General features: G+C 39.9%; 1 protein-coding gene across 1 annotated transcript in view; it reads right to left on the bottom strand.

The window, feature by feature from the left end:
• BRINP2 (BMP/retinoic acid inducible neural specific 2) overlaps positions 1-21,545 on the bottom strand; it is a 117,020-nt gene that overhangs the window by 21,794 nt on the left and 73,681 nt on the right. The window contains exon 3 of the mRNA XM_036864793.1: positions 899-1,089. Coding sequence (XP_036720688.1) covers positions 899-1,089 — 191 coding nt within the window. The remainder of the gene's footprint in view (positions 1-898; positions 1,090-21,545) is intronic.

Here is a 21,545-nt window from a genome sequence, read left to right as displayed (position 1 = left end):
CTACTTCTGTAATCTCCCAAAGCTCATCCCCCGCCCCTGCAGCTTATCCATTTAACATCCTCTATTGATCTCTGTCTCAGGCTATCTACCTCCATGGGGAAGATAAAATTCTCCGTCTCAAGTTGTTTATAAGAAGTCACCGTGGATATTTCTGCTCTCTAAGAAAGGGCAAAAGCCTTGAAGCTCAACCTCCCTTTTCCCCATCAAACACTCAGCGCCTATCACATGCCGGCAGCTGGCCTGAACCCTTGGAGAGTTCCTTTTGTCCATCAGACAGGGAGCTAAATGTTATAATAAATCCTGCTTTCTCCTTGCCAGGGCAGAGAGAATACTGCCTATTCCCAGCTCTCGATTCTGTGCTGGTTCCTAGCCATAGGTTGCGCCATCCCCTAGCCATAGGTCCCCTTCCACCTTTGCCTCCATCCAGCCCAAAGCCATTCTAATTGGTTTGGCTGGTTAGCAATCTCTATAGAGTGGAAGCAGAGAGGTCAGGGACTCAGCGGACATTTACTTCTTTGCCTATGGGTCTCACTATTGTAGCCACAGCCAATATTAAGATATGGAGAAACCTCGGGGTTAGATGGCTCAGTCAAAAGAAAACTGGGAGCACCCCCTTCTGGCAAGTGCTTAGTAGGAGTCTGTCTGTCCCCCAACCTCCTTACCCCACATCCCCTCCCCAGGAGGATGCTTATAAGCAAATAGCAATGTTCTGGGGTGAACTGGGATGTCAAGAGATTACACTGTTGACAAATGCACCAGAAAGAAAACGTTTCCCAGTCAATAACAGGCCAGGAAGATTAAAAGACCCAGGAAGAGTATTGAAGCTATAATCAATGGGTCTTAAAGCTATTTTCGATGAGCTGGCAACCAATGAGTGTAGGATCGTGGTATTGCTTACCTCCAAGGGTGGCAGAAAGTAAGAAGTGAGTGCCGTACTTTTTGATCAGGTTTTCGGTGACCTGTTGTAGGTTGGGTCTCCTTCCGAGGAGGCGGATGTTCCGGATAAACTCTGGGGCAAGAGGCAATGGCAAACTAAAGAAGTCCTTCCTTTCTAGAGCCAGGTTGTTCACTTTCCAACGTGCAAACTCCCTGGAGGAAAAGTCGAGGGACAAGGAAAAGCTCATTGTATTTTGGAACAAGAGGCAGAACATCGGAAGCAGGTAATGTTCTTCCTCCACTTGCACCCCCTCATCTCCTGTCAGCATACATCTCTGCAGATGGAGGGACCACTGCCTGAAAGAGGCCCTCTGGTCTCTTGATTCCCAGTCGGTAAGAAAGCCCTACCTCAGCTGACCTCCATTAGAACATGCTCCCATTGGAGAGTGGCTTATTCACCTGAAGGCAGTCATGGTAGTAGTGTAATGGGGAAAAACAAACAACGAAAATACTGGAAGTGGTTTGCTGAAATAAGATCTAGTCACAACTGCAACTCAGTGGATGAGTCACCTCATGGCCTCTGTTACCCATTTTTAAAGTCAGGAGGTTGGTTTAGAACAACAGTTCTCAAACTTTGTGGTCTCATGACCTGATCACACTCTTAAAAATGATTGAGTCCCTGTATTTAGGTGGCTTATATCTAATGATAATTACCCCTTTAGAAATTAAAACTGAGAAAATTTAAATTTATTTATCTATTATTTCATTTAAAGATAACAGAAATAAATCCATTATATATAACATAAATAACATATTTGTATGACAATCACTATATGTTCTGAAACAAAACAGATTTAGTAAGAAGAATGGCATTACTTTGCCTTTTGGCAAATCTCTCGAGTTTCTGGCTTAGCAGAAGAGAGCTGCATTCTCGTATTTTCTTCTGCGTTCAATCTGCTGTGATAATTGTGGATATTCTTCTTTGGTACCACACGAAACTCAATGAATGTACTTTCTTAAAGGTTAATTACAGTGTGGAATCTGAAACCATATCAATAAGCTTTTCATACTCAGTTACATTAAAATCCAGTGTTCTATATTGTACTTTGAGTGGATCTTTTTACTCTTTATGATTTTATAACATCATGTATTGGTCATCCATCTGGAAAATATGGGACCACTGAGTTATTCAGATCTTCCACATTTTGACACTTTTTATTATATAATATCAAAACATCATATTTGTTAATATCACCACAAATCTCAAGAAAAAAGTCTTTAAATATTGGAAAGCTGTCAAGCTTATGATGACAAATACAAGTTTTCAAAAATTTCAATTTTCATTTGAAAGCTTAAATTTTATCATTTAAATAACAAATACCGTCAGTTACTTTCCTTGAAGAGGCAGGCTTGCTTCATTCTTTTTTTTTTGAGAAAATGTCTGCCAAACACTAAAATCTGAATAACCATAGATTGTTGGTTGTTCTTTCAAGAAAAATTCAGTCCCATGAAAAAAGTGGCTAGTTCAACACACAACTCAATCACAAATGTATTTTTATCTGAGACCGTCATTCTTCAGTGACCTCAAACATGCTTTATATGTACTTTTCATCTCATCTTACAGAATATTAAAAAAGACATGTACTCATGGGTCAAGATCCAATAAAATTAATAAATTTTACTGCTTCAAGGACATTCATGAAGTTAAGCATGCATGTATGTGTGTGTATGTTTAGGTATGCAATGTTGAATACATGACTACTAGTGTCATTTGGTCAGACTGCCCTTATTTAATTTAAGATGCCAGCAGTTTCATTCACCATTGCTTTTGCACCTTTATTGCAAATGTCAGCATGGACATTCTGAAAGGAACTAAGAGGATGTACATTTTGAAAAGCTCTATTCTAGACGATGGCAAATTTCCTTTCTAGTTCCATATGGAATTTTAATCTTCATGATTTACTCCTCAATGAAATATTTGTATTTTAAAGGATGAAATTTAAATGATCATATCCACTAGTAAAAAAGGGGTTTTCCATTGCCTCCCAAATTATACTAGTAAGGATCAGCTCCACTGCCTTAGAAAACCACAAAATGTAAAGTCTTCTCAACTTTCTCACCCATCCCAACTCTGCTCTTCATGACAGTGCTAAACCTTGGTCTAAACTTCCCCCCAAATCCATGAAGTACAAATGACAAGTCCACAGAAAAAAATAAAATAATTCAAAATAAATAAAAATCCATGCCCATTTGAGGCTATAGAACTCCCCTATCTAATTCTAGAAACTAAGACAGAGAGCAGGGGCATGTGCCAAACATTACCAGGGAAACAAAGGAAAAGGGATGACTAATAATTCAGGGTTCTGACAAAGCCTTTTAAAATTCCCACTGTGTGGCTTTATTTATCTAAGCAGGTAAGTTCATAATAATGCATTATCTTTTATTTCCTTTGTGGAGGAAATGCTAAACTTTAAAGTACAGGGTATTTGTCAAAATATTTTCCATCCCAAATCCCACTGCAGCATAAAGAACAGTTGCTTGATCTCACTTCTTATTGGCTGGATGGCCAATCAAAGACATAGAGCAGCTTAATAGATTAAACAAACAAACAAAAAACCACAAGATCCAACCATGTTCTGCATACAAGACTCACTTCAGCTTTAGGAACACATATACTGAAAGTGAAGGGATGGAAAAAGATATCCCATGCAAATGGAAACCAAAAGAAAGCTGGGGTAGCTTATTTCAGACAAAATAGATGTAAAGCCAAAGGTCATTATATAATGATAAAGGGATCAATTCATCCAGAAAATATAACATTTATAAATATTTATGGACCCAACATAGGAGCACTGAAATATGTAAAGCAAATATTAACAGATCTGAAGGGAGAAATAGACAGTGATACAATAATAGAAGGCAACTTCAATACCCCACTTTCAACAATGGATAGATCATCCAGACAGAAATCAGCAAAGAAACATTGGATTTAAACTATATGTTAGACCAGATGGACATAATAGATGTTTATAGAATATCCCATCCAGCAGCAGAATACACTTCTCAAAGGCACATGGAACATTCTCCAGGATAGATCATATGTTAGACCACAAATCTTAATAAATTTAAGAAGACTAAAATCATATCACACATCTTTTCTGACCACAATGGTATGAAACTAGAAATCAATTACAAGAAGAAAACTGGAAAATTCACAAATACATGGAGATTAAACAACATGCTCCTGAACAACCAATGGGTCAAAGGAGATATCAAAAAATATTTAGAGACAAATGAAAATGGAAACACAAATACAAAAACCTGTGGGGTGTAGTAAAAGCAGTTCTAAGGGGGAAGATTATAGCAATAAAAGCCTACATTAAGAAAAAATAAAGATCTTAAATAAACAACCTAACTTTACACCTCAAGGAACTAAAGAAGAAGAACAAACTAAGGCCAAAGTTAGTAGAAGGAAGAAAATAACAAAGATCAGAGTGAAAATAAATGACAGACACTAAAAAAACAATAGAAAAGACCAATAGAACTAAAGGCTGTTTTTTGAAAGGTTTAAAAAAAAATAGATAAATTGTTAGACTAACCAAGAAAAAAAGGAAAGAAGACTCAAATAAATAAAATTAGAAATGAAAGAAGAGACATTACAACTGATATCACACAAAGGATCATAAGAGACTACTATGAACAATTATACACAAAATTGGACAACCTAGAGAGAATGGATACATTGCTAGAAACATATATATATATATATATATATATATATATATATATATATATATAAAACCTACCAAGACTGAATCATGAAGAAATAGAAAAATCTTAACAGTCTAATTACTAGTAAAGAGATTGAATTAATCATCAAAAACCTCCCAACAAACAAAAGTCCAGGATCAGATGGCTTCAATGGCAAATTCTACCAAACATTTAAAGAAGAATTAATACCAATCTTTCTCAAACTCTTCCAAAAAATAGAAGAGGAGGGAAACTTTCATACTCACTTTATGAAGCCACCCACACCCTTATAGCAAAACCAGACAAGGATATTATAAGAAAATAAGATTACAGGCCAATATCCCTGATAAACATAGATGCAAAACTCCTCAACAAAATATTAGCAAACTGAATTCAACGGTACAATAAAAGGATTATACACCTTGATCAAGTGGGATTTATTCCAGGGATGCAAGGATGGCTCAACATCAAATCAATCAATGGGATACACCACATTAACAAAACAAAGGATAAAAATCACATGATCATCTCAATAGATGTAGAAAAAGCATTTGACAAAATTCAATATCCATTTATGATAAAAACTCAACAAAGTGGTATACAGTGAACATACCTCAACATAATAAAGGCCATAAATGACAAGTCCGCAGATAATATAATACTTAATGGTGAAAAGCTGAAAGCTTTTTCTCTAAGATCAGGAATAAGACAACATTGCCCATTAGCACCACTTTTATACAATAAAGTACTGGAAATACTAGCCAGAGCAATTAGGCAAGAAATAAAAGTCATCCAAATAGGAAAGGCATAAGTAAAATTGTCCCTATTTGCAGATGGCATAATATTATACATAGAAAACCCTAAAGACTCCACCAAAAACTGTTAGAACTAATAAACAAATTCAGTAAAGATGAAGGATCAAAATAAATATACAAAAATCTGTTGCCTTTCTATAAACTAATAGTGAAATATCAGAAAGAGAAATTAAGGAAACAATCCCATTTACAACTGCATCAAAAAGAATAAAATACCTAGGAATAAATTTAACCATGGAGGTGAAAGACTTGTACACTGAAAACTGTAAGTCACTGATGGGAGAAATTAAAAAGACACAAATAAATGGAAAAATATTCCATGCTCATGGACTGGAAAAATTAGTATTGCTAAAATGTCCATATGACCCAAAGCAACCTACAGATTCATTGCAATCCCTATAAAGATTCCAATGGCATTTTTTACAAAATAGAAAAAACAATCCTAAAATTAGTATGGAACCAAAAAATATTATAAATAGCCAGAGCAATCCTGAGAAAGAAGAACAAAGCTGGAAGTATCATACTTCTTGTTTCAAATTATACTACAAAGCTATAGTAATCCAAACAGTATAATATTGATATAAAACAGACACATTGGTCAAAGGAACAAAAGAGCCCATAAATAAACCCACACATATATGGTCAATTATTTTATGACAAAGAAGCCAAGAATATTCAATGGGGAATGGATAGTCTCCTTTGACATAATTGGAATGATAATGGGAAAACTGGATAACCAAACACTAAAGAATTTAACAGGACCCCTATCTTACATCACACAAAAAATCAACCAAAATGGATTAAAGACTTGAACTTAAGACCTGATACTATAAATCTCCTAGAAGAAAACATAGGCAGTAAGCTCCTTTACATGAATATTGGTGATGGTGTTTGTTTCTGGCACCAAACCCACTCTCCCTGCTATGTTGTAGGCCACACCTAGACTTCATTATGTAACAAAGAATTTCTATCGTATCACTTAGTTTGTTAGGGGGTGAAAAAGGCAGGTATTCTTCCATTTTCCACAGTTTCTTACAATGGTGATAGCTCCTCACTGAAAGGAAAGGCCACTTTACCAAAGAGGTGAATCCCACTTTAATTAAATCTAATAAATAAAACTTGGTTGTCACATTGCTTGCTCAGTGCACTTCATTCAGGACTGCTGAACAGTATCTCCTACGAGAAGCTTTTTCCCTGACCATCCCATCCAAAAGAGCACACCTACCTCCGCTTCCCCATGCCCTGCTTTACATGTCTTTTTTAGCACTTATACTACCTGACATAATATATATTTTTAATTCTCTTTCTCTCCCATTAGAACATAAACACTATGAGGTCAGGATTGATTCTTTCTGTCTTATTCAACAGCAACAGAACAATGCTAGATGTTGTAAAACAGAACAATAGTAAATTTTCAATAGATTTTTGTTGAATGATTGAGTCTCTCATTTATTTTATTTATTTAAAATAAACAACCATTATTTTATGTCACAGCTCTCCTAATCATTTAGTTGTTTGCAAATTATTGAAACTAGATAAAAAAAAGTTAGTGATGAGAATACATAGAAGCAACAATCAATTAGTGATTGATGTGAAATAAAAGTAAAGCATTCTAAGTGTGTATACATATCAATGAGAAAATTAGATTTGATTTATAAAAATGTAACTTATGGGCATACATTTGTGCATTTTTTATATATAAATCAAGGAACTGAAGGTATTTTCTTATGCTTTGGTAAACTGAGTCTGAATCCTCTTCCATTGTCTTCAGTGGACATGGACAACTTCCAATGACGGTCCACAGTCCACAGGCCAAAGTCCCGCGAGTATGGAGCGCCCATTCAGACTCTGCTGTGCTTTACACCCAATGTTAAAGATCAACAGCCCCAATCCTCTATACTAGGTCTAACAACAATTTCTGCCACACTCATAGTGTTAAAGAGCCCCAAAGAGGCAACAATCTTGGAGTTCTGTACTTTTCCTTAGTCTTCATCTTCCTTTGTCCAACATCAGACTTGACATATTTTATTGTATCACATATTTTATCCAAACCAAACAAAAAGTTTTGAGTGTATCTTACTCAAGTGAATGAATATACTGAAGCTCAGAAAGCTAAGTATTTTGCCTGATGTCACAAAATTACCAAGAGGGAAATTTGGGCTTTTAGAATTAGAAGAAACATTTGAATACTATTTGCCAACCTCTTTCATGTTATCGTGTACATTGAAAATTCTCTGTATGTGATGCATTGGGATCAACGAATGAGGCTTCTCAGGCCTGAGGAGACAAGCACAGGGAGTCCTGCTACCCTAGACCCTGCCCAATCACCCCAAGGGCTGAGGGAATCAATATATAGACACCCCTATAATCCATTTGTAGCACCACCACATGCCAGCATGCAGAGCAGTTGAGAACATCTGTTCCATTCCTCTTACATTATAAGAAAATCATGAAACAAAGAGGGAAGTGGTTTGCCTAAAACAATATAACCATTTGGCACTAGAACCAGAACAAAATCTAGTGTCCTAACCCTATCCCAGTGCTATTAACAACAACTATGATGATGGTGACAATAGTAACAATGAGACCCAGAGAAGTTAAGAAAGTAACTTGCAAAAAGTCACACAGTTAGTGGCCGAGCTATGACCAAAACCCAGGTCAATACCATATTGCTGTTTCTATAACACTATTTTCCTTTGTGTACATTCGATTAAGTGTATTTTATTTCATTCTAATGTTTTTTAAAAGTTTACTATCTTTTAACAAAGATATTTTCATTACCCAGAACACTTAATTCCTTTAATTATCTACACAAAACAGCAATGTACTGTATATCCAAAATGTAGTGCAACATATACACCAAAGCAAAGCCTGTTTTGGATGAAGGTAGTTTCAATATATCCATTTGCAGGAGGATTAAGACCTAGGAAAAAAATCAACTCCATACACAGGGTACCATGCAAGGAATCAGAGATAAAGCCCTGATTCCAGCTCCTATGGCTGCTCTGAAAATCATAATACAGAATAACAAATGACTTAGAAAATGAATGATACTGTCTTAGGAAGGTTTTTATGAGCCAGTAATAAAAAGTAATGGTTAACATTTAATGAATTCTTAGCATGTGCCAGGCATTCCAAGTATCTTGCAAGTATTAACCAATACAATATTCAAAACACCCCTATAAGAGGTAAAATATAATTATCCTCATTTTACAGACAAGGAAATCGAGGCACAGATAATTTGCCCAGTAGGTAACACCTGGTAGGTGGCAGAGTCAGCACTGAAACACAGGCTGTCTGGTCCCAGGATCCACAGTATTTACCAACGTGTTATACCACCTCCCCCGTGAAAGTCAAAGGGGCAATCACGAGTTTGTGAGTGGAAGAGAGAGAGAGTGAGTGTGTGTGTGTGTGTAAGTGAGGGGGTAGGAGAATTTCACTGGAGAAATACACCCTCCCAAAACAAATAAACAAAACTCGCTTCCATAAACTGGCGGGGTGTCGACTCAGAATTAGGCATAAGGCCTCAGCTGGCTGCAGGAAGGTTCAGGCTCTGAGGGCACCCAGTGGTTTTCTCTTCTACTTCACTCCGTTTCCTGCCTGCCCTTTAGGGCCCTTCACTGAATCAAAATAATGGAGGAAACATCTGTGAATGGAGTTTGAGCCAGAGTGGTAAAAAAAAAAAAAGTGCTTCTAGAACTTATTAACCTGGTTCTTTCCAGCATCTGAAAACCTCAGAAGGCAATACTGGAAGGCAGCCTGAGCTATTCAAAGAATAAATGTTCATTTCCGATTTTTCATTTCGTAGGGTTTTTTTTCATAATAAAATAATCAAGGCTCTTTTTTCCCCCTAGGAAAAGGATGTTTTCTATATATCAATTATATTAACACATGCTACTTCAATTAAGCCATCATCTTTGTTTCAATTAAGACATCAAGTAAATTTCCATTTCAATTTAGCCATTTCTCCTAAAATCTTCTCCCACTGTGTTTGTTTCACAGTCAACAGTATGAGAAAGCAAACATTTTAAGCACTAGGGAAGGCCATATGGAAAGGGCCCTTAAAGCAACAGAGGTCACTACATAAAGAGCTCACAGGTTAAACCAAGGGTGACCAGAGCTCTCCAATGTGGACTCTGCCTGCCGTTAACTGAAGCTCTTCAAAACGTTGCTTCAGTTAAGGGCTACAATTAACAGAAGTTTAGGCCACTTTCTATTGCATTTTAGATTAGCCTAGAGTGAATCACAAATATTTTTGTCAAAGGATTAACATACCCATAAAATTATTAATAATCAAAACAAAGTTTAGGAAAGGTACAATCCAGATTGGAGGGTAAAATCCCGTGTGTTATTAGGAGCGAGCGTACACACCGACACCGAGAATATTGTATACGTAACAAAAAATCTCTATCTGTATTCTGAAGTGATCGTAGTTATCTCTGTCCCAGACTGCTAAACACTGACAGTCCAGTTGCCAACACAGGATGCTTCTGGTTGCACGTGAGTTTAGGGATTTTCCGGAATCCAAAGGGGCCTGTGACAGGAAGGCGGAACCAAGCCCCATGCCAAGCCTCAGGCAACGGGAGCTTCAGCTGGGCTTGGGGACCAGGCCAGCTCTGGAACTGAAGCAAAAGGGTCTCCGATTATAATACTAAATGGCTACAAGGTGTTCCCAATTTGAAAGATGTAAATGAAAAGGAATGCCTCCACGTAGCAGCTACTGACTCTAAGGTCACCAAACCCCCTGCAGCACCGTGTTCCTCCACCATACACGAGGTCAACAAAAACTGCCACTGAGGGTCCCCCCTGCAGAGTCCTGCGCTCTCAGCCATGAAAGACAGAAAGAGCACAGCCGGGGGCTTCCATCCAGGTGCGGTTTCCAGCAGCCACATGCTGAAGAACCACTTTTCAGGCTTGTAAACTGAGAACATTGATCCAGCCTCCTTGAAGAGTCATGACCCATGAAGCTTCCCTCCCTATGAAACCTTAAGGAGGAGAGTATTTTTTTAAAAATCCATAGTTTAATCAGAAATAGAGTTACAGATGTAGAAAACAAACTTATGGTTACCAAGGGGTAGTGGGGAGAGGGATAAAATGGAAGACTGGGATTGACATATACACACTACTATATATAAAATAGATAACTAATAAGGACCTACTGTATAGCACAGGGAACTCTACTCAATACTCTGTAATGACCTATATGGGCAAAGACTCTAAAAAAGAGTGAATATATGTATATGTATAACTGATTCACTTTGCTGTACACCTGAAACTAACACAACATTATGAATCAACTATACTCCATTAAAAATTTTTAAAAATTAAAAAAACAAAAATCCATAGTTTAAAAACAAAAACAAAACTATACCTCAGTGAGGCTGAAACCCAGTAGTAATGAGCACTGCAACCTACAGTATGGGTGGTTGCACTGAGACCTTGTGCTTACAGCCAGATTATTTTTACCAACTTTCCAATAGACATGTCTTTCCCTCTCTGTGTGGGAAGCACATTTAGGCCCATTTCCGAGACCACCAATATGGTTGCCATTTGGAAGAATCACATTTCCTGTATCCTGAGTATGCAGCTTGACCCACCGTGCTCTGCTGTGGCACCCCTGCAGGCTTGCACCATCCTGTTCCAGTGTCAGCGTGCCCCTGAGTGCTCAGAGCCCATTTGTTCCCCTTGAGTTAGAATCCAGCCTGGGTTTACCAGGGAAGGATTCAACGCTGTCTCCAGCAGAGAAAACCAATCATCACCTGCTCACTCAGGCAGCCGTTCTAGAAGAGGTTCTGGTACTACCTGAGAGGCTGGGGAGAAGTCTTAAGGCCACCACTGAGCCCAGGATGCCCAGCTCCAGGCCCCCTTTAAACACAATGGCAGAAGGAGTGGACTGTTGTGGTCGGGAATGTCGCCTTTCTCTAGTCTCCTGATGTATTTCCAACAACCTCTCTTTTGGAGGTACCCTCCTCCAACCCTTAGTGCTGAAAGGGACTGAGCTACCATCCTCTAAAAGGTTGTTCTGATATGAACCATACTTGTAAGAAAAAAAATATGACTGATTTTCCTTGAAAAATGAAGGGAGACACAGGACAGGTCATTAAATAAAATATTTAAGAATTTTGGAGCCAAAAAGATGGATTGGCCTTAGGCCAAGGACAAAAATAGGTTTCTTGTCATTTTTACTGTGACTTGACTTTGTCTATGTGAACTGTCAACCAATGACCATTGGCAAATTTCTCCCATACCAACCAGTACTAGATAAATACAAATGTCTTTGTTCTCAGAGCCCACCTTTCTCCTGGAGAGTTGGTTTTGCCCAACTAGCTTCACTCGCCAATTTGATGCAGGAGTCTCAATAAACACTGAGAGTTGGACTGCTGATTTCCCTAAAGTGTTCTAGGAAAGGCACCTTCTCTTTCTTCATCTTTCTAACAATATACCTTGCATCCAGGGCTAGTGCTCTCTTCATAGAACTCCATCCATCAAGCTAAGACAGTACTGTGTTTTCTTTTTCATAGGGCTTATATTTGCCTTAGAAAATTCACATGAAGGAGAATAGCCAAAGCCAACATATACATTGAGGGATGCCAGTTGTTTACCTCAGTGACACAGCTAAGATGGTTTCATGTTCTTGAGCTAGAAATTTTAGAGCTGAGGGATATATCATGCTTTGCCTCCTGTACAGAAGGCAGTATTTCTAGATACAGCACCTCATCAGGAGATTTCCATCTCAACCAGAGATTACTATAATGTACTTGCCTATTAGAGTCTTTACTGCTATAATGAATAAGACATGATTAATCTGAGCTGTAAAAAGAAATTAGAATTAAACCATAATCTCTTATATTGGTGTAAAGCTTTCCTTTAGTTTTTTAAAAAATAATTGCAATTTTTACACAAGCTCAACAATTTTATCAATGCAAGGACCTCAAGAAAGAGGAAGTGGAGTTATTACTACTCAAGTATGAACCTTCTAGAAGTTAACAAATGAAGAGATGGAGAAACTGAAAAAAGGGACCAAGTCTCAGTTGATCAGTGGTAGAGTTTGATGAGAACCCACACCACGCCACAAATGATTTTCTGCCTTTGTCTATGACCTGTGCTCAAGTTCAAAGACCACTGTACACCTTTGTCATACTTCCCTGGAAATTCTTTTGCCTCGTTTACCACTGTGGCTGGGAGAAACCCCCAGGCAGAAAGGCTTCGATCCAGGAGCATTTGGGTAAATAATATCTCGGCCCCTGCAACTCCAGGAGGCACAAGAGGAGAAAGTAGGCCAGCCCTCCCCCCATGCCCCAGTGCCCCGGTCCACTCACTGGAAGAATTCAAGAAGCCTGGCACGGAGGTAATTTAGCAGCCTGCTGTGTTCTCAAACAACTGCCCGTAAACAATGATTGGCCAATTTCATTCTAATCTTCCCAATTTTGCTCTAATTAAAATCAAGCTGTAGCTTTCACACAGTTTAATTAAGGTTGATTGGGAGAAATGGGGAGGGGAGACTCAAGCTTAGAGGAGGAGGAAGAGATCACTCTTTGGCGAATCTCATACTGCCCGACAGGCTCAGGGGCTTGGAGAGGGTGTTGAGAGTGGTGTGTTTGTAGAGTCAACAGGATGTACAGCAGACACATTGAAATGAAGGGCCAGTGAATCTATGCGGCCAGAAGGAACTGAAAAGGGAGTTAAGACCTGTGTTTTCTGAGGCACAGAAACCCCCGTTCTGTCCTGACCTCCCAACCTGCTCCCCACAGCTCTTCTTTTTAACTGTGGAGAAAATCGCTTTGTTCACTACTCTTCACCTCCCGTTGTGCTTGTCTTTGCCTAGCAAGCTGACAGACCATGCCAGGCTTCTCCCCAGCAAACATCCATGGGCTTCCCATTATCTACTCAACCCCAAGAGAATTCCCCCTGACTGGCAGTTCCTCCCATTATTCTACAAGTTTATTCCTCTTGCAATGAGATAGCCCTTCTGGTATTTGGGTGTATTTACTTTTTATATGGGCTACTCTTCTTTAGATTAACTATTTTTAGTTCCTTCAATATAGTTCCCAGATCTCTAGGCCCTTATGCTTTAACTTTCTCTGCTGGCAATCTAGTTTGTCAACGTATTTCTTTTTGAAGATGACAACCAAAATTAAACACAATCCAGTAGATGTGTTCTGAGCCACCAAGAGTACACTAGGATACAATATCTGAACACATCAGTATCATCATAAGTATCATCATAGTGTCAATTTACTGAGTCCTTATGTTGCCAGTCATGGGACTGGATGCTTTACATATTTTTCAGTCATCACCACAATCTTGCAAATGTCAGTGGGGTAGAATCCTCATTCTTGCCTGTATTAGAATGCCCTTTGACATGTAACTTTGCAGTATCACTCACTCATATGAATGGAGCTTATTTCCCTCCCCCATTGATACTGGGCTTAGCTATGTGGCATTGCTTTGGACAAAGGAACATGGACAGAAGTGACAGGTGCCAATTCTGGGCCCCAAAGGGCATGTCTCCACTCTCTCTCTCGCATCCCTGCCCTCACCATGAGAACGGCTCCTTCCATGAAGCTGTAAGATGCTGCCCTTTCAGCCTGAGACCCATAATAAGCATCATTGGAGTAAAGACCTAATGGCCTCTGTGCAGACCCACAACCTGAAGCATAGCTAACTCAAGCAACCTACAGATGCTGAGTGAGAAAACTGATTATTGTTTTAAACTACTGAGTTTTGGGGATACTTTTATATCCATAATTGTGGCAATAATTAACTGATACACTGATACCCTCCACAAGCTTAAGTCTCATTTTATGGCTGAGCAAGCTCAGACTGAGATAATTTAAGTATCTTAGTCAAGGACACATAACCAACCAAAAGTGAAGATAGTCTGTGATCTTTCTACTATACCTATTTCCTTTATTAATACACCTGAATATTGCATTCCTTTTTTGAGAGAAAAATATTCTTGGCTGACAGTAATCTCATGGTGAACCAGACCCCCCCACATTTTTCCAACCCCAGATATTTTTTTTCCACAGCTAATCCATGACTCCTATACCCTATATTTGTGAAGTCGGCATTTTGAACTTGAATTTAAGGCTTTGCATTTCCCCTTTTTCTTGCATTCCCTCACTTGTGGCAGAGACTGGAAAATTGTTCTCTAAGGGATTTCATTTTCCTCCTGGGCTCACAGATGGATAGTTTTTCCCAGCTTCCTCTGCATTTAAGTGTAGCCACATGACTGAGTTTTGGCTGGTTTAATGTGAACCCAGGCCTAGCCCATAAGACTTCCCATAAAATCTTTCATGCTCTCTTTCCTTGTTTACCAGGACCCAGAGGGGAACTCTGAGGACCTAGGAGGTGACAGAGTGACTGGATAGATAGAAGGGGTCTTGTTTCTGAGTGATTTCATGAGGCAATCTCCTTTTAACCCTACCACAAATTGCACTGGACATAAGCAAAAAAATAAACTTGTATTAAGTCACTGAGATTTGGGAACTGTTTGTTCCAGCAGTTAGCCTACTCTGACTAATTCCACCTTGATCATGTCAATCTCACATTGCAGCCTGGGCAAATAATCTTCACTCTTGACATTACTGCCTATCTGGATAAAGGTCCCTTTCAATTATCTGATTTTATTGCCTATGTGGTCAAACATCCATGCTCCCATATCTGCCCAGTTCAGTAACATTCCCATATAGGGTCTCTCTTCCTTGCTTTGTGAGTCTAGATGGAAATGGTGTTGGTCTTGAGGCCTTGACTTTAACGTTATGGGATTACGGTGTATGAGCTGTGTTCTACAGGGAAAGCACCTGTCACAGTTAGGGATTTATCTGGGACTATCTATAACTATAAAATCAATGAATAGATTAACTCAGGCTACAGTTAGGGAGAACAATATGTAGATTTTAAGTGATAAATTTGATTAATGCATGAAGATTGCAGTAGAAAGAGTTTGATAAAGTAAGGCTTCCCCTTCTTTGTTCCATCTTTCTCAATTAATCTCTCTTCATTTTCTCTTCCTTCCTCAAGATTTTCCACTCTATTGTTTTCCATATTTATTCTCAGGAGATCTCTCACAAGAATAAGCACCTATCTTGAAATGAACTAAATTTATTTTTTAGTTATCACCAAATAAGCCTATAAAGAAATTCCTATTATTCTACCCATTTGACTGATGAGAAATAACTTGTACAAGATCACACAGCTGGAAGTAGCAGAACTTCCATTTAAACCCACAGAGGGGACTTCCCTGGTGGCGCAGTAGTTAAGAATCCACCTGCCAATGCATGGGACACGGGTTCAATCCCTGGTCCAGGAAGATCCCACATGCCGCAGAGCAACTAAGCCCATGCGCCACAACTACTGAGCCTGCGCTCTAGAGCCTGCGAGCCACAACTACTGAGCCCACCCACCACAACTACTGAAGCCTGTGCACCTAGAGCCCATGCTCCGCAGCAAGAGAAGCCACCGCAATGAGAAGCCCACTCTGCAACGAAGACCCTGCTCGCCGCAACTAGAGAAAGCCCGCGCGCAGCAACAAAGACCCAGCACAGCAACAAAGACCCAACGCAGCCAAAAATAAATAAATAAACTTACTTTTAAAAATAAATAAATAAGCCAACAGAGTATGATTGCAGAGGCTGGAACCTCACCCACTTGCTCTCTGCTTCATCTAATTCAGTCCCAGAACACCCTACTCTTAAAGAGTGACTTCATTCTTTTATTATATCTTTACATGTGGCAGACATTTTTGCCTGGAAGAGCTCAGAGCCAAGTGAAGAGCAAATAGAGATAGGCAAATAAATAAATAATTAAATGCACAAAATAATTTCTAAAGCAGAAATATGAACAGACTGATGGGGAAGCAGAAGTAGGAATAACTAACTTGCTTGTGGAGCCAAAGAAGAAGCTATAGAGAGGTGATATTTAAACGGGTATGAAAGGTGAGTCGGAGCTCAGATGGTAGAGAAAATGGAAAGAGCTTTGCAGGAAAATGGAATGGGACATGGAAAGACACGTGGGATCTAAGGAAGGCTCTGTGTCTAGGAAAATCTGGAAATGTTCACTGAGACTGGAACATAAGCAGGAAGAAATGATGGGGCATAATCAGTGGCACAAGGTCAGTATTCATGGAATATTTGTTGAAATAGTAAATGGATGGATTTAGAAGAGACTCTCATGCTAAGAAAACACATTTGGATTTTATCCTTTGGGCACAGAGGGACCAACAGAGGATTTTAGGCAGGTTGAATTGGAGAAGAGCGTAAAGGCCAAGTGGTAAACGATGAAGCCAAGACAAGAGAGAAGAGGCTGGCTTTGAAAGGCAGTTCTGAGATGGAAGCCACATAAGTCAAATGGAAGATGGGGAAAAAGCACGAGTTACAGTGGTGGCCGGTCATGGTAGGAAGCACAGGAAAGAATATAGGAGACATAATAAGTGTAGTAGAAAACAGGATGAGTGCAGTTCTGGCTATGATTTTACCACAAACTAAGTCTAGGTGAAAAAAATCAAATCAAGTGGGAGGTGCAATTCTTTGAGAAGCTGAGAAAATATTTAGGATTTTTTGTCTACATTTCACTTGAATGAAAAACCTATATGCTCTCATGATAAACCCAGAACATATTTCCCACTTTTCTTGTAAAATTGATGCTTCAGGTCCCAAGCAGAGTCACCACATATTCTGAGGTGAGCCCATGACCTTGAACTACCATCACTAATTTTCAAGAACTGCACAGAATGCAAGAAGTTAAAGAAATCTGTGGAGAGGAAAATGCCTGGTCTGAGAAACTCCAGGATGGTGAACTGATACTGATCTGTGACAAAATTCTTGAGGATTTTGAAAGGTGAGCAAGCAAGCAAGCAAGCAAGCAAGCTCTCCAGGAGCCAGAATTGGTTCAGGAAGAAAACCTTATGTCAACATCAATTTCTTATTTATTATCCCTTTCTTTGTTTACCAGGACCCAGGAGAACTCTGAGGCTCTGGGTGATGACAGAGTGACTGGATAGGAGTCTTGGTTCTGAATGATTTCATGAAGATCAAAGATGGAAAAGAGAGAGTTGGGAAAAAAGAAACAAGGACAGTCTGAGAGAGAGACTGTGAGAGGGGAAAGAGAGAGAAAAGAACATCTGGAGGGAAGTCACAGTGTGTTACTGTGTCTAAGAATAACTGTCTTCAAATATCTGAAGACCTTTTTGCAAAGAAGAGGAATTTACACTTATTCTAGAGAAATAGGAGAAAGCAGAGTCAGGACCAATAAGTGGAATTATGGAAGGAAATACTGAGATTCAATTTCATAAAGATCTGTAGAGTGTTTTGGGCTGCTGAATGGAAGTTGGCTTCAGAGAACACGCAGAACTGGATCTGCCCAAGCCAAGGCACCTTCTTGGGGATTTGTAGAGTGGTTGTCTGCCATGGGTAGGAAATAACTGATTTTAAAGTTTCCTTCTGGAACCCTTCTATGCTGTTGGTGGGAATGTAAATTGGTGCAGCCACTATGGAAAACAGTAGGGAGGTTCCTTAAAAAACTAAAAACAGAACTGCCATATGATCCACCAATCCCACTCCTGGGCATATATCCAGAGAAAACTCTAACTCAAAAAGATACATGCACCCCAATGTTCATAGCAGCACTATTTACAATAGCCAAGACATGGAAGCAACCTATGTGTCCATCAACTGATGAATGGATAAAAAAGATGTGGTGTATATATATATATATATATATATATATATACACACACACACATATACATACAATGGAATATTACTCAGCCATAAAAAAGAATGAAATAATGCCATTTGCAGCAACATGGATGGACCTAGAGATTATCATACTAAGTGAAGTAAGTCAAAGAAAGACAAATATAATATGATATCACTTCTATGTAGAATCTAAAAAATGATACAGATGAACTTATATACAAAACAGAAACAGACTTGCAGAAATAGAAAACATATGTTTACCAAAGGGGAAAGGTGGGCGGGAGGTATAAATTAGGAGTCTGGGATTAACATATACACACTACTATATATAAAATACATAAACAACAAGGAGCTACTATATAGCACAGGGAACAATATTAAATATCTTGTAATAAGCCATACGGAAAAGAATCTGAAAAAGAATATATATATATATATTGAACTATAATATAATGAACTATACTTCAATAAAAAATAAAAATAGGGGTTTCCCTGGTGGCGCAGTGGTTGGGAGTCTGCCTGCCAATGCAGGGGACACGGGTTCGAGCCCTGGTCCGGGAAGATCCCACATGCTGCAGAACAACTAAGCCCGTGCACCACAACTACTGAGCCTGCGCTCTAGAGCCCGTGAGCCACAACTACTGAAGCCCATGTACCTACAGTCCATGCTCCACAACAAGAGAAGCCACCACAATGAGAAGCCGGTGCTCCACAACGAAGAGTAGCCCCCGCTCGCTGAAACTAGAGAAAAGCCCGCATGTAGCAACAAAGACCCAACGCAGCCAAAAATAAATAAATAAAATAAATTTATAAAAAAATAAAGTTTCCTTCTAATTCACAGATCCGAGCACCTTGGTTCTGTTCTGCCATCCCATGTCCCCAGGCTTCCCTGCATCCTGAGACACTGTTTTTGCAGCTCTGGCCTCTTATTCCAGGCTAACCACTAAATCTGGTGTTCTCTGATTTAGTCTCCTGGCCTACAGGCACCAGAATGGATATTGCCCTACTTAGTGGTAACAGAAGGTAAAAGAATGTATTATCAGCCTCTAGAGCCACATTTCTTATATCAAGTCCCACTTGAGCATGAATTTCCAGATGGCCAAGGCTGGCATTCAAGGACTTGCATAGCCTCCCTTCCTCTCCACGTGGTCTTTATCAGACTCACACTTTAGAACATAAACAGAACGCAGCTAAGCAAAGCCTGGCTCACTGCGCTGAAGTTTACCTCTGTTACTAGTAAACCAACTATGTGACCCCTGTCGAGGGATCATTAGGTGTTTACATGCCTCTGTGGATCCAGGAGAACTCGCTCCCCAAAGAGTCTTCCTTCCTCTTCCTCCTCCATCACTAGCGTGTCCTCAGGTGAGGCACAGACTCTCCCGGCACACAAGAAAAACGAGAATTCTCCCAGGCACCAAGGCCAGTAATGAAGGGCTTGGGGCAGCACTCGGTCTGGCTACCTCATTTTTCTCCCACCAGGGCCTCCTGCCTGGCCAGTGAGACTTCTTGTTCATTCTGACGTCCAGAGCTTGCTTGTTCTTTGCAGGGAGAGGGAGAAAGAGGCACATTTCTGGGCTCAGGGGAGAGCCTGGTGTGGTGGCAGAACCAGGGAGCATTAAACAGGTGCAGAGGGGAAAACACAGCAGGCAGAGGGAGCTGTGCCAGATTCTTGCATCCTCTCTAAGCCATGGCCCGAGTACAACAGCCCTAATCTGTCCACCCTATACCTACAAATCCTAAAGCTGACTTGGGAGTCCCAGCCTCTAGGTCTCTTTCACTGCTTCATCTGATTCCATGATATGCTGTGGATGCAAAGGGTAAGCAGGAGTGACCCAGAGCACGTACCAATCTTGTCGTTATATGAAACTCCAAATTTGCGAAGTAGCCCAATAAGCAGAGGTTATTTGCATCACCAAAGGTTTCTTCTTGTTGTATTAAAATATTTCTTGAAATATAAGATATTTCCAAGTGGATGTCTGTGTTTTATAAATCAGTACTACCTGATCCTCAAGTCAGGGGCTAGAGATTGACTTTGCACTGAATTTTATAAGCCATTGCCAGGCAAAAAATAAGATACTGCATTTTGGAAATAGCATTAAGTGTCCCTCCAGCAGAGGATTTGATTTACAGAAATTCGATTTACACTGCACCCTTATAGAAATACACTGGCAGTGCAAAGCCAACACATACAAAATTCTCTGCGGGTGACCTGCTTCAGGAAGGTTCATCTGTAGCTTCTTCCCACAAAGGGTTCCCCAGAGCCCAAGTGCAGATGGAGAACTCTGGTGGAAACAGAGAACTACAGGGTCTTTGAGTGGGATGAGACACCTTCTAGCCCCGAGACCCATCTTCTCCATCCCAAAGGTCTGCTAGAATGCCAGAAGGAAGAGTAGGAGGGGCAGAGAGCACAGGTGTTTACAAGTGGAGGCACCATTTCTCTTGGAGCATTAAGAATCCCAGGCTCAGATTATGTATTTGATTCAATAATAATCATTTAATGGTCAGATCTGCTATTGTATGGGTTGAGTGCTGGCTCTTCCTCTTACCAGTTGTGCGACACCCTCTAAAACTCAGTGTCTTCATCTGTACAACATGTATACAAAGAGCATCTCCCTTGTACATTTCTCATAACAATAATTTTAGCATATATGTATAATATTATTATGCACTTAGTAAGATGTTGGGTATATTGTGAATACTCCATATGTATAGTCACTATTATTTATTATTGTTATTAATATGTCACAACATAGAGGAATGCTTTGCTTTCTTCTAAGTTATGCATTTGCCCTCCCAAAAGAGTCTGTTGTCTTTACCCCCTTACTCCTTTCATCCCATAAAGAAACTGGGGAAATTGGTGAGAGCCTGCTGCCCTGTGGTCCACACTTCAATACTGTGCAGTCAATGCCTTGAGATCCCTGCTCACAAAAAGCTTTTGTCTCTTGGACATCCACGCCCTCCAGTCAACAGGCCCTCTGAAGGTTTCCTCCTGTTCAGTTCGTGGAGCTCCATTTGAGGCCACCTGCCCAGCCCATCCACAGTATCCAGTGATGCCTTTTTCAGTGGCTTCATATAGGATTGGGCAAATCAGTCCGAAAGACCAGAAGGCTCCAGTTGTCTTTAATTTGAGTCAGGGATAGATTGTGGGGATAGAAATCTTTGTCTCAGACTCAGGTCCAAATCTTCATCTCCAGCCCAGCTCTATGGTCATAAATCTGTTCCACTTGCTTTGAGCAGCTCTGCGAGCACATTCACCTGTTTCTAATCCTGGAGGAGAAGATGGATGATTGGCATGGGAACCAAACTCACACAGAGCGCTTTGGTCTGCTGCACAGACCTCAGCCCACTTCCAACCGCTTGCTCCCAGGGGTCTGTCTTCCTTGAGGGCAGAGCTCCCTGAGGC

The sequence above is a fragment of the Balaenoptera musculus genome, chromosome 1 (assembly GCF_009873245.2).
Source record: "Balaenoptera musculus isolate JJ_BM4_2016_0621 chromosome 1, mBalMus1.pri.v3, whole genome shotgun sequence".
In the NCBI taxonomy this organism is placed as follows: domain Eukaryota; kingdom Metazoa; phylum Chordata; class Mammalia; order Artiodactyla; family Balaenopteridae; genus Balaenoptera; species Balaenoptera musculus.
The sequence above is the reverse complement of the archived record's forward strand: the minus strand, read 5'-3'. Positions and strand labels throughout refer to the sequence as shown.